The sequence below is a fragment of the Crocodylus porosus genome, unplaced genomic scaffold, assembly GCF_001723895.1.
Source record: "Crocodylus porosus isolate Cpor-Errol unplaced genomic scaffold, CroPor_comp1, whole genome shotgun sequence".
NCBI lineage: Eukaryota > Metazoa > Chordata > Crocodylia > Crocodylidae > Crocodylus > Crocodylus porosus.
In genome coordinates this window covers 76,501,215-76,514,750 of record NW_017728918.1, presented here as the reverse complement: position 1 = coordinate 76,514,750, position 13,536 = coordinate 76,501,215, and the positions used below count along the sequence as shown (strand labels likewise).

General features: G+C 43.4%; 1 protein-coding gene across 1 annotated transcript in view; it reads right to left on the bottom strand.

The window, feature by feature from the left end:
- The window catches only part of KLHL32 (kelch like family member 32), a 230,349-nt gene that overhangs the window by 4,376 nt on the left and 212,437 nt on the right, over window positions 1-13,536 (bottom strand). The window contains exons 8-10 of the mRNA XM_019537781.1: window positions 8,566-8,624; window positions 4,452-4,644; window positions 981-1,075 (exon numbers count right to left, since the gene is read on the bottom strand). Coding sequence (XP_019393326.1) covers window positions 981-1,075; window positions 4,452-4,644; window positions 8,566-8,624 — 347 coding nt within the window. The remainder of the gene's footprint in view (window positions 1-980; window positions 1,076-4,451; window positions 4,645-8,565; window positions 8,625-13,536) is intronic.

Below are 13,536 nucleotides of genomic sequence, written 5' to 3'. Positions count from 1 at the left end.
ATGACCCCAGCTGACTTCCTGCCCTTTGGGCAGGGGGCTGGACTCGATGATCTCCCAAGGTCCCTTCCAGCTCTAATGTCTATGAAATCTATGAAAGGGGGTTGTTTGTTTTTTATTTTAAATAAAATTCACGGAAACAATTAAAATGAATGGTATTCCTCTAGAACCATTTTTGTTCCACACAGTGTAATTTTTTGGACAATTAAGGACAAAAAATAAACACTTTTCATAGCTTAATTTACAAGACAAAGGTGTCTATGAAGTCCAAGCAACTGGTGCTTTCTCACATACCTCACTCGACTTACTGTCACTGGCTGTTCTACAATAAAAACATTGGTTCTCCCAGAAAAATGGAGAAAATTAAAAAGAATTAACATGCCTAATACCAATCTCCATGTGTCATCTGTGTGGGGAATTTCCTGATGGGCCATGGATTCACAGCAGAGCTGCTATAATTGTGGACACTAACACATCAGAAAATCATACTGGGATCAAAAGCAGCAGGAACCTTTACCAGAGCCAGAGGTCTTTAGGAGACTTTTGAACATACTCTGATGTAATGAACACAGACTTAGGTTGCATAGTTCCAGCCTAAATTTTGATCTTGGAAAAACTGGTTATTTCTGTCTCCTTTTAGCAACTATTAATGGGAAATCGGTGAAAAATTACTAGGGTATTCCCTCATTTCTGCATTTACCTTTGACCTTTATCAGGTCAGCTGGAATACAGAAACACTTTTTTACCCAAATCTTGTCCAAGAAGACATTGCTCAGTCTGTATTACCCGCATACGTGTAGAAGTACTGAACCTGATCTTGAAACATTTCCCATGCATGTTTTTAGAGAGCTTGGTGGCTGCATAAGAAACATCCCTAATCTCTCTGTGCTTCAAATACATTTTGCTTTTTGAATAACAGCTATGCTCAAAGTACCCTTGCAGAGCCACTGGGGGAGACTTCAAAAGGAACCTAAATCACTCACCTGGATACATGCCAAAGGCTCATTTGTCCAAATTGAATAGCCACCAACTAAATATATTCTTCCATTGTGGACTGCAACTCCAGATTCATTTTGACCTAAAGCAAAGGGGAAAAAAGAAACCAGTTGCATGCTTTATTTAACCTCTTTAGCACCAAAAGTGAGAGATTTCTGTTATGAGATGCGTGTAGATTGGGTAGAAACTAAGTTTCAGAGCGACCAATTCCTAACAGTTAAAAGGAAGTGCTGTTCATATGCTACTTGCAGAAAGGGAGTTTGAATGATGTAATGAATGGCAGTAATACTGCCAAAAACACCGTGAACAAGGCCCAGGCACCAACACTAGTGTTCTTGCAGTTGCAAAGGAATATATGGTTTTAAAATGTACTTTGAAACATACATTTTAAAAACAATGGCTTCAACAGTGTAAAAACTAGCAGATACTAACACCTGACTTGTGAAATCAGCTTACTGTATTCTTATTTACCACTAAAAGTATGTGCTGCAGATGTTTAATAAACACTAAGAAGAGAGATACCAAGAGGGCCAAGGTGCCCTCTCACCTGGTATAAGAAATGCAGGTAAAAGGCAGATGTTGTTCACAGGTAAGGTTCAGCTGAACCTAGAAGCCCATCATGCTGGTGTGGTTAAGGCACCGCAGTTTCTGAAACCAAAGGCTCACAAGGTAGTGATATGGCTAACGCAAGGCCATTTACAGCTGGGTCTACTGCAGCAGCCTTGGGCAGAAGTCCAGAACCAGGCTTAAACAAACAATAGCAAAGCCACCAGCGTTAACACTGCTCTGCTCCTGTGCTCAAAGTTCACATCTATCTGGAACAGCAGAGGCTGTCTACTTAAGAAAGGTGGGACATTTCAGTCCTAAACAGCTCTCTGAGTGGCTGCTCTGAGCCTTAACTAACTCCTCTCAACAGCCAGGTCAAGCACTTGCATGCAGACAGCTACTCCCTCATCCTCAAAATTGGTCCTGCCCAGTCAGGTGTGATACACAGACCATGTGATTGGTCCCATAACTTTTAAAGGCACCAGATGAAGCCCACAAAGTGCCTACCCTGCACTAGGTAGAGTTCAAGCTGTGCCTCTTTTTTAAAAAAGGTAGGCATTCTTAGTCTACAGCTGTCCCCCTACTTTTAACACTAAGATAATAAAAGCGAGAAATTAAATGAGTGTAGAAAATAAACTGCATTTAATAGAGGGTTTGGCTCCTCCCCTGCTAAAGCCAGTCTAGATTTCTCTTGGTAACAGAACACACCTTGACTCAAATGAGACCTTTTGACTACCTGCTGCAGCCACTTCAATAGCCAGAGATAACTGTTTGCTATGCATTAAGTCCCACAGCTTTTCTAGAATGCTGATCTCAAAATGCATCATTCAATGCGACTCCGTAGGCAGAATCCTTACATTTGCTTGTGGGAAATGTTACCTGCCTGGCATAATACTAGCCACCCCCATGGGCACTTCCAGTTAAGCAGTACTTCTGAGTGCCATATCAGAGGTCTACATAGTGCAGTTGGCAGTGATAAATGAGGTGCTCTGTGTTGCTAGCTGATACTGAATGGTCCCTAATGATTGTCAAGAGGAACTTTGCAAATTCAGCGGCCATCCATGCTAATCAGCTCATCTCTGATTTGATTTAGTTCTAATAAACAACCCCCTTTCTGGCATCTTATTAAGATGCTATTGTGCAGTAATAAATTGCAATTATAGATCTCTATAAATACACTGTTACAGAACAACAGAAGAAGGCCCATAAAACAACATTTTCAAGAAGTGTGAGCTACAGTTGGATCATCTTTGTGCACATAAAACATAAATGATTTTAATTGGTGCAACTGAGGACTTAGTGGAAAGGGAAATGAGATTTAATCATTTTACCACAGAATATTTTTGGTTGTTAAAATAATCCAAGTTAAATGCACCTTTCAGTACATGTAGCTCACAACCTCCTAAAACATCCTTCTCATTATAAACAGTTTGTGGCCGATTTTCTTCTCATTAGAGCAGGGAAGGAAAAAGCTCCTTTGACATCAGTGGGCTTTGGAACAGTTCCTAATTCAGGAATGAGTCCACTGAAATCCACACAGTTCCACCAGTATGGAAAAATTCTGAAAGAGGAAAAACCACACACACACACTCTCTCTCTCTCTCTCTCTCTCTCTCTCTCTCTCTCTCTCTCCCTCTCTCTCTCTCTCAAATTCAAGGCAAGGTGTTTTTCCCCATTCAAATGGGGAAAAAAGCCTCACACTTTGGATTAGAGTACAAGGTGGAAGAAGAGGACCAGCAGCTGCTTCAGCTCCTACTGCCCTCCCCACCTTTGCCTGCCTCCACGGCAGCCTCTGCCCCCCTACCTGCTCCCTGTAGCCTCTGTACCCCTACAGCCTCTGCCTCCCCTGTCCCCTGCTTACCATCAGTCATAGCTCAGGCCCCATTCTGGCCCATAGCACAGAGCATGTGATAGCTCCAGCTCCAAAATGGGCAGGGGTGGCAGCAGCTCCAGCATCCCAGGGCCAGATCTGCTGCCAGCAAAACCTATGAATGAAGGGCAGAGGTGGTGGGGGGTAGGTGAAAGAAACACAGGCAGCAGGGGGGTTCAGGCAGACCCTGGGACATGCTGGCACTCGGGGAAGACAAGGAGAAGAGGAGACAAGCGGTGGAGGGGCACCAACAGAAGGGGCAAGGGACTGGGGTCAGGCTGTTTGCCCCCTGCCCACAATTGCTTTCCCTGCTGTAGCAGTGAGGGGGATGAATTTAAGAAAGCCCTCCAATAATTAGATACTAGACATGGAAAATTATAACAAAATTCTACATATTCTATATACAGAATCTGAAGGTGTTTATACATGTGCTCTGGGAAGCATGTGGGGGGGCGGGGCTTTAATTACTGCAGCTCTGAAAGCCACGCCAATTAAAAGTGTCCAGAGCATCATGTGTATCAGTGTCCCTGTGCTGAAAAATGGCAGTGGGGTGCTTTGAACTAAAGCTTGTTAAACAAACTTTAGTTTAAAGCACCCCGCCACCATTTTTCAGTGCGGGGACACATGCACGTGATGCTGGAGGCTCCTGGAGCATGTTAATTTCTATGCTCCAGCAGTCTCAATTTATCTGTCTGCTCAATTAAACGAGTCTGCTCCGACACGCTTGAATTACAGTGCATTGGAGCAGGCTCCTTGCATGTGTGTAGGAGCCCTAATACATTTCCATCTAAAACATTTTCCATGTGTAAAATCTAATGCCTTTGCCCCTCAAGTGCATGTCTCCCTGATGTGTCATCTGCGCCCCCTGCTACCCATGCCCCTTCTGAAGACATGTATGTTTTCCAAGTACAGAATCTAATTCTTGGGGGCTTGTCTCAAATTCAAAACTATCTTGGATTTGGGCAACTATGGTATTTTTTTCAGTTCTACATATCCCCCCCCAGCTTTGTTTTTTTCAGTATGTTCTGGCAAACAGACTTGCCTGTCAGCATGTTGAAGCTGCAGCGTGTCCATTGGTCGGTGTCAATGTTGTAAGAGTCTATGTGACGTACGAGAATTCGATCGTTATTATAATCCAGATCATTCCCACCTAAAACATAAAGCTTCCTTTGGACAGCAGCCATGGAATGGTACACTCTCCTCTGCAACATGGGGCTGCGGCTCAGCCACTTATTCTAGAAACAAAACCAAAAAGTATCCTCAGCAATGTTCACACACACACACATCGCTGTATTTCTCTTTCTGCCCACCCACAAATCATGCAGGAAGATACCACTGGAGGCAAGTTAGTACAAGGGAGGTACTAGCCTTCAATGCCCGCAGCCGACCTGACAGATCTTACGAAAAATCTTTCTTGTGCTGTAATTTACTATTGTTCTTTTGGGACAGCTTTTCTCATTCTTTGCAATTTAGTTGCAAATATTTTCTTTGGTTACACTTCAGACATTGCTGGCTTGATTGAAAAAAAAAAAGGGTCAACCAAAACAAACAGCCCAATGTTTATTTTTTACATAGATGAAACATGAAAAGCAAATGGTGATATGAAGTGAGAACAGTGAGCTAAGGGTCTGTTTTCTCTCATAGATACAACAGTCTGTTTTGGCAGCCCTAAACACATTAACTTTCAACTATAAACTCCTCTGAACTTTGGTTTTGGAATAGAAAATGAAATAAGGATGTTCAATATGTTCTAAAATACATTTCTTAACATATGGTGAATCTGAATTTCTCATGGACAGATTTTAATCGGGAGAAAGCTTTGAACAACAGTATAAATTAACTTATCAACTGTTCCAATAAAATGTTAAAATAAATGCATCTGCACTGAAGAAGTTACTGCACTGTTTCTGAAAATCTGTAAGTTTTCGAAATTGTTCTCCTGTGTCACTATTTAAAAAGAAAAGAAGAGAAAAACAAGACTGAAGTGCTTCGACAGCAAAGTATTTGATCTCTTCTCTGAGCTTTATAGCACTGGAAATTTGAACAATGATGTGTGTCTTCACTGGAAGAGATGAGGTTTCCCCCATTCATTTAAAAATTCAGTGGGCTTTATACTTCAGAAGTGAAGGAATAAGTAAAAAATTAAATATTTTTTGTACATTCTTGCCAACCTAGCAATATGTTCAGCTTTACTTTACTCCTCAATATGTTTTGATCTGTTTTCTTTTGAAAGGATCATTTAAGAGCAATTTTGAACATATATTAACAAGGAAGGAGGAAGGAAGGAAGAAGATGCAAGAGGTTTCCTCCTTTTTGAGGAGATAAAACACCATGGCATTTTAAAAGTCATGCTACTTTTAAAGATAAAACCACCTGCCAGCAAACAAAGATGAATGTATTATAGATGAGGAAGTTAAAGGAATCTGTTGGGCAATTCCTTATATTAGATATCCCATAATTTGGTGTAACTCAATAAGTGCTAATAACACTGCCTTTTGGGCTTCATAATATATAGCTATACAGTACAATGGATAATAGTAGAATATTAGGAATTAATTTTTGCATTAGGACTCCAGTCCCTTGACACAAGACTATAGACACCATCTGCTTTGCAAAGCTAGCCTGCATTCCCTGATTATATCTTTAGTTTCCTCCACTGCAGTGCCTGCCAGGTGAGCCGCAAAGCACTGCAAAGGCAAAGAAACAGAGGGGCCTGGTGGGGTCGTTCCTAATAAGTCAGTGTGTGAATACTAATCAGTGGTGGGGAAGCAGAGGTCACCCCAGCCTGCTTGTTGGCAGGTAGCTGTGTGCTCTGTGGCAGATGGCAGGCATTATCGACTCTCCACAAAGGCCTAGCGCAGAAACAAGCACTAGTGCTGAATGATAGAGTTATTGAGATTCTGTGCAAGATGCAAGCAGATGTGATATTTTCCAGTACTCACCGTAAACAATATGCCAGCAGAATTTTTAAAAAGAGCATGTGTGTACAAACATGAAGCAGACCTCATTTGAAGAATGCTAACACGCTCTCCCCTCTTTAACTATTTCTGTTTCAGATTTGGGCTTTCACAATTAGCAAGTTCTATGGTGGTAGCCGAGTCATAGATTTCACAGATTTTATAGACATTAGGGCTGGAAGGGACTTCAGAAGATCAACAAGTCCAGCCCCCTGCCCAAAGGGCAGGAAGTCAGCTGGGGTCATAGGATCCCAGCAAGATAAGCATCCAATTTGCTCTTGAAGGTATTCAGTGTGGGTGCTTGGATGGCCAGCTGTTCCAGACCTTACATTCTGGGGTGCAGCTTTTCAAAACAAACCAGCAACTCAACAAATCTATGCAAGATACACACACACACACACACACACAAACGGGGAATAACGTGAAAATGACAAGTCTGAATCATGAGCACATGGATTTGGAATGCAACTTCATGGGCACCTATACACATGCACCAAGGCTGTTCCCACACACTGCAATTACAGCAAGTTGGAGCAGATGCATTTAATTGAGTCTGCTGGAATCTGGTAATTACTGTGCTCCAGCAGACTCCAGCATCGCATGTATCAACATTTTCATGCTGAAAAATGGCAGCAGGAGCACTTTAACTAAAACTCAGTTGATGAGCTTTAGTTAAAGCACTCCTGCTGCCATTTTTCAGTGCTCTTGCTGCCATTTTTGCAGCTCTCAGAGACACTCTAATCAAAGCAGCCCCCCCCACTCCCAGAGAACATGTATAAATGCCCTATATGTCTAACCAATAAATACCATGTTCTATCCCTCAAACTGTATAATTAAAAAAACCAAAAAAATCACTTGTTACTTGTGATTGCTGGAGCTCATATTCTGCTCTTGGATGCAGGCACAGTAGGTGAAGTCAATGGGAGTCATGTGTAAATACCTGCTGTCAAAATTTGGTTTTAAATATAAAACGCAAGGCACATCTCCTGCAGTTGAAGGTCAAGAATCTTACACTTGACTGTGAAGTGAAGCAGGACTGGGACTTCTGGCTGCCTATACATGTGTTTGTTGGTGTTCTAATTCGAACATGTCGGAGCAGACTCAGTTAACCAAGTCTGCTCCACATTCTAACTAGAATGCCCCAATGTCGCTGCGGTGTCATGTGTATTAAGCCCCCACGTTTCAAAATGGCCACAGGGCATTTTATGAAACCTCGTTAAATGAGGTTTAGCTAGTATCCTGTGGCCATTTTTAAATGTGCAGGGGCTTAATACACATGATGGTGACATGTTTTAATTAGAGTGGCTGTCCGGGAACCACTCTAATCAACTCCCCCCCCACCTCCAAGCGTGTGTATAGGCAGCCTTTGTTTTCTAATACAAGCAAAAAAGAGCATGTAACTGCCATAAGCCTCTGAAACTGCTGCTAAAGAACTCTAACCTAATCAAACCCACATACATAATGCGTGAAATAATTCCTATAAGACATTTTAGGGCCTTGGATTAATAAAGTGATGCACATAATACCAATACCTACAAGGGTATGACTTCTTTTTTCTTTTTCTTTAAATAACTTAAACCGAGTAATGGATTGCTTTTCAACAAATCAATTTCAAAGGCCATTTTAAACTGTGGGTCCAACATTATGTTTTTTTCAGGAACAAAAATTGTTGCCAAACTGGAATTAATTAATTATTTTAATTTAAAAAATTTAACTATCATGGAATTAAAAAAAAGTAAGAATGTCAATGAAAAGATGCCAGAGTGTCAGCACTCTCTCGCATTATGTGCTGCACAAATCCTGCTACCTCAGTGCTAACATTCCAGGACCCAGTGACACCAACAAGAAGTTGGTTTGCATTGCCTGCGGCTAATCAGTTGCAAAAAGTGAACAAGCAGAAGAAATGGTGATAAGTACATCAGTCATAAGTGATGTCTGACACGTTTGCAGTTTTATTAACCTCATTTGTTCCTAGTAATACAGTTAAGGCCTTTTTTTGTAAGACAGTGAGCCCAATTCCCTCTTTCACTTCTCTAGATCTCATTTGTTGCAGTAGGACATAGGGGGAGAACCATACCAATTTGAACTATAGCTGTATTTTTGTTTTGTTTTTTCCCTGCTGGAATCCTTTAATACAAATTTGTATTAAATGTTCATGTAAAATACATATACACAAACACCTACAACACAAAAACCCACCTGCATCGGATCATAGACCATTAGCCTGCTTTGGTATTGCGCAGTGTTTGTTACTCCTCCTACAAGAGATTTGACATGGGTTAAATATTTTCATCTGTACAAGAACAGGACCAAGATGTTATAAGGACATATAAGGCCACTCTCAGGAATCAATTTGCATCTCATACTAGCAAAATTATAGAACTTGCTACTCAGTTGCAATTTTCACTCAGTTGCAATTTTTAATCTAGTCAAGAATTAAATAACTAGGTGTTCATACATGCGCTCCAGGAATGCGGGGAAGGGGACAGCTTTAAGTAGAGTGGCTCTGAAAGCTGCTCTAATTAAAGGTCCTGGAGCATCTTATATATCAGCATCCTCATGCTGAAAAATGGTGGCAGGGGCACTTCAACTAAAGCTTGTTTGACAAGCTTTGGTTAAAGCACCCTTTCCATCAGTTTTCAGTGTGGGGATGCTGATGCATGTGACACTGGAGTCTGCTGGAGCACAGTAATTACCAGACCCCATCAGACTCAATTAATTGGGTTTGCTCCAATGCACTGTAATTACAGCATGTTGGAACAGCCTCACTGCATGTGTATAGACACTCTATAACAGGGGTGGCCAAAATACAGCCTGTGGACCACAACTGGCCTACAAGGCTATTCTATCCAGCCCACAGGACTCCTACAAAAATTAGAAAATATTTATCTGTTCCTAGCTGAATGTCTGTGCTGAAAGGAGCCAGAGGCACTAGGACCCAGGGGAAGCTGCCAGCAGGAGGCAGCAGCCCAGCCATGCCCCATCCCCACCCTAGCCATTTCCCTGACTTCCTGGCCCCACACCCCACACTGCTCGAGCACCATGTGGCTCCTGGCTGCATCACGAGACTGGGGATCATAGACCCGTGCCAGGACCCGTCTGTGTGTGTGTGTGTGTCTGTTCATAGGGTGAGTCCCACACCCCCCCCACCATACACATTCACCCCCCCATACATGCAGACCCCCAAACTCCCTCACACACCCCAGCCACCCTCCCCCACACACAGCCCCCACATACCCCATACCCACCCATGCCCCACATATCCACACACACATGCTCCCTCACCCCACACACCTATCCACCCCCTCACCCCCGAACACACATACACACCCTCCCCCACACCCAAAAGACCCACACTCCGCCACAAACCTATATCCCCCCCAACAATACACAAGAGTAAGTCTTCACTTTAAGCTATTATATACAATCACCTCTATGTACACTACACAAACACATGTAAACCAGGACAAAAATATTTTTTGAAATTAAATTAATGAATGTTTTAGATGTTCACTTTTTAGAATAGAATTTGGTATTTTCCTAGTTCCGAGATGGCAAAACCCCTTGCTGAAAGGAGTACTTCTGGGGACAAGGGGAGGGACTTCTGGTGGTAAAGGTCAGAGGTTAAAGGGCAAGATTTCTAGTCAGAAGATGGCAACCAGGGGCAGGTCACCTGTCAAGGAGTGAGGCTAACCATGTGGCCCTTGCCAGCTTGCTAAAACTCAGTAAGTGGCCCTCCACCCAAAATAATTGTCCACCCCTGCCCTATAACATTTGTTCCAGGCTATCACAGTCAGAATAAGACAGAAGGGCAGCAAACAAAGCTTTTTACATTGTTTTAGCCCACTGAAGTAGCTCTGTTTGCTGTCCTTCTGTCTTATTCTGACTGTGATAGCCCCACCCCTTGACAGGTAACCTGCCCCTTACTCATCTAAACATGTGCTCAGCATCTAAACATGTGCTCAATCCAGTTCAAACAGAATCTACTCCAAGACGCATGCAATCCAGGGACACAGCACATTTACTACATACTTAAAGTACAACAGACATGTGGCCCTGGTAAATCATTTTAACTACACATGACTATGTTACTACATGGAGCATGCTGCGTGCCCAATTTAATTCTCAGGGTAGCCACTTGCCCAGTACAAACCAACTACCCACTATCTAATGGCTAGGTGCCAATACCCACCTCAAGGAGGCAGCCAGATGATTTCATGGGCAGATCATGGCTAGCTGCTATTTTCGAGGGCTTATCATGGCCAGGACTCCCCCCTACCCCAACTTCTGATTGGCTATGAGGCCCTAGTGGCCCTGCCCCTCACTGATTGGTGGAGAGGGCTGTCTATCATGTGACCCCACCCCTTGCTGCTGATTGGAGAGGGGCAGGGTGACCCAACAGGCAGCCCCCTCAGACAACCAGCGGCAAAGGACAGCTATTTTGCTTGCTTACCTTCATGAAGGCAGCCTGCCTTCACCTTCCCCAGGACAGCTGCACAGCTGAAAGGACTGCTGGCTTCCACTGGGGAGCCAGCATTTTATTTTTAGTAAGGATTCTCCCCCCTCCCAAATTTCATGGAGATCACCCAATTTAATGATTTCTGCAAAATCCGCACAATCACGATTGGGGTAGGTCCCTAACTATAAGAATCTCTATTGTGGACAGCCAGCTTAAGACAACTGGCTGTGTGTCTACTCCTTATTATGCAATGAAACTTAGAGCAGTGGCTCTCAACAAGGTGATGGGGTGCCCTGAGGTGCCTCAAGACCCTTCCAGGGATGCTGCAACACAGGTAACAGCACAGCCAGAGTGAAATGCCTGACATGTCTCCCGCGGAGGCAAATCAGGAAGCAGCTGAGTCTGGAGCCCATGCTCTTCCTGAAGCCCTTCTTTGGCCCACCCGTTACATTTATCTTAGAAACAGAGCCATACTGGACAGGTGGGACTGTCCTGCACCTCTCTGTTTCCAGAAGGAGTAGGCAGGATCAGATCAGGAAGGGCAGTGACAAGATTACACATTCCAGCCACACTCCAACCCACCTTGGAGGACCCAGGCTAGGCTGCAACAGCTCTTTACACTGCTCAGACAGAAACCAGGCTCGGTTGCTGCAGCCACGTGCATTACCTAGCTGGAGGAGATGGATATGGGGACAACCAAGGCAGGTTAGGCACTTTTTTTTCCCCAGCCCCACCTCCTAGGGGCATACAGGAGTTTATCCAGAGTTCAAAACTCATCAGTTATGCATCTGCTCCTGCGTGCTTTAGATTTATCAGAAAACCCTAATATAGGCAGGAGCATGTGGCAGCACCCTAATTAAGGAGCACTGCGGTAAGCAGAGATAGCAAGACAGTGGTTCTCAACCAAGGGAGCTGCCAAATTCCGAACCATTACAGAGGGTGTCCTGACTGAAAGACAGAAAACCACTGATTTAGATTAACATAATATGGGTCCTCACCCAAAACAATGGTCAAAGAAAACAGGGATCACAAGGAGGAAACCATGATGCAGGAGAGAATGGTGGGTTTTGGAAGGGGCAGGAGGTTGACATGGAACTGAAGAAGAGTAAGACTAAGAAACACCACATGCTTTTTAAAGAAAAAAATAAAATGATATTTTTATGCAGCAGGAGAATGTCCTGGCAAATGGAAGATTGTTTTGGGCCTATCGCCCTCTGCTTCCACAACTACCAGTGTTATCCAGCTGGTAGCAAATGCAGATGAGTGCATCCTGTCTGGCTGTTTAGCCATTAGTAATATTTACAAACTAAGATAAAAGGCAGCTTAGAAATGCTGCTGGTAGCTTCTGGGCCCAAAGAGATGCTAAAAATGATCTATCTAGCTCAATTTAGCACAAGACCACCTTGTCTTGTGTTGGTTTTGAAGGTTTATTTTCATATTCCAAGTTGTATAATTCAGCTCTTCCACTCATTTCAACTGAAAGTACTTAGACACCTCATCAGTTACGTAGGCATGTGCTTTTCCATTCACTTCAATGGGGAATGATAACATTAACCTGTATTAAGGTTAACCTATCAGAAATCTACTTCCTCCCATACTTAAGGCAAACACAGCTTAACTGAACATCTGACCTGAGCAGACATGTATAGGCATAAAGTTCTTCCTCCTCTTCCTAGTGGTTAAAGCACTCTTCCCAGACTCACTGGCTGTGTCTACATATTCCTTAATGCACCACAATTACAGCGCATTAAGTTAGTACCTGGAAAAATAGACACCATAAACAGCGCTACTGCACATTAGCACAGATGAGAACTCTTTGTGAGCTGCTTAATGCACATTGGACTGAAACTACTGCAAATTAGTGCATTAGCATGGTTTTTGCCAGCCGCACTAATGCACAGTAGAATTAGTCCAATGCACGTTAAATGCCTTGTGTAGACACACCCAGTCTAAACTATCCCAACAACACGTCATAATCCCCAGACTATGGTGTGGACATGGTTTGACAGCACCTTCTACTCCCCTTACATTGAATCTAGTCTGCTGGGAAACCAAGAGAAAAAGAAAACAAGCAAGAAGAAGCCTAATTCTGTAGCCCAGGGAAGATGACCCTGTCCTAGAAAAGAGGAAATTGTATTCTGGCACCTGAACCTGTTTATACATTTTACACAATGATTCTTTGATACCAAGTGCATTGTGTACACTGGTGTGAAGCTGGAGTCACATCACTAAGTAACGCACTATTCTGGATTCCATTTTAGTAAAAAAAGGCAATATCTGTCCCAATGGATTTAAATCTGCATAACTGGGAGGGGATTCTGGTCTGCCATTCACAGGGTACTCTGAAAAGAAACAGATCACTAATCATAAGTGCACTCACTCTGCCTTTTTGTTTAACTAGGTGCCACAGAAGTGTGATTTCAGGAAAGATTTCATAGTGAAGAGAGAGGATCCACGTAGTCAACCAAAGACTGTGGCGCTGGTGCCATTAGGAAGGCTTTGGCTTCCATGACCACAGCCCACTCTTTGCTGAGAAAGGCAGTGAGCCCCTGGGAAGAGATGGCCTCCACCTCTCTCCCCTGGGGAGGACGCTCTTCTCAGCCAGACTGGCTTTAAACTAAGCCCGTTGGGGGACGGGGGGACTACCACCACTGCTGGCCCGCTGAGCAACCCTTGCAAAGCCAGCAGGCTAAGGCACTTAAGGGAGCCCA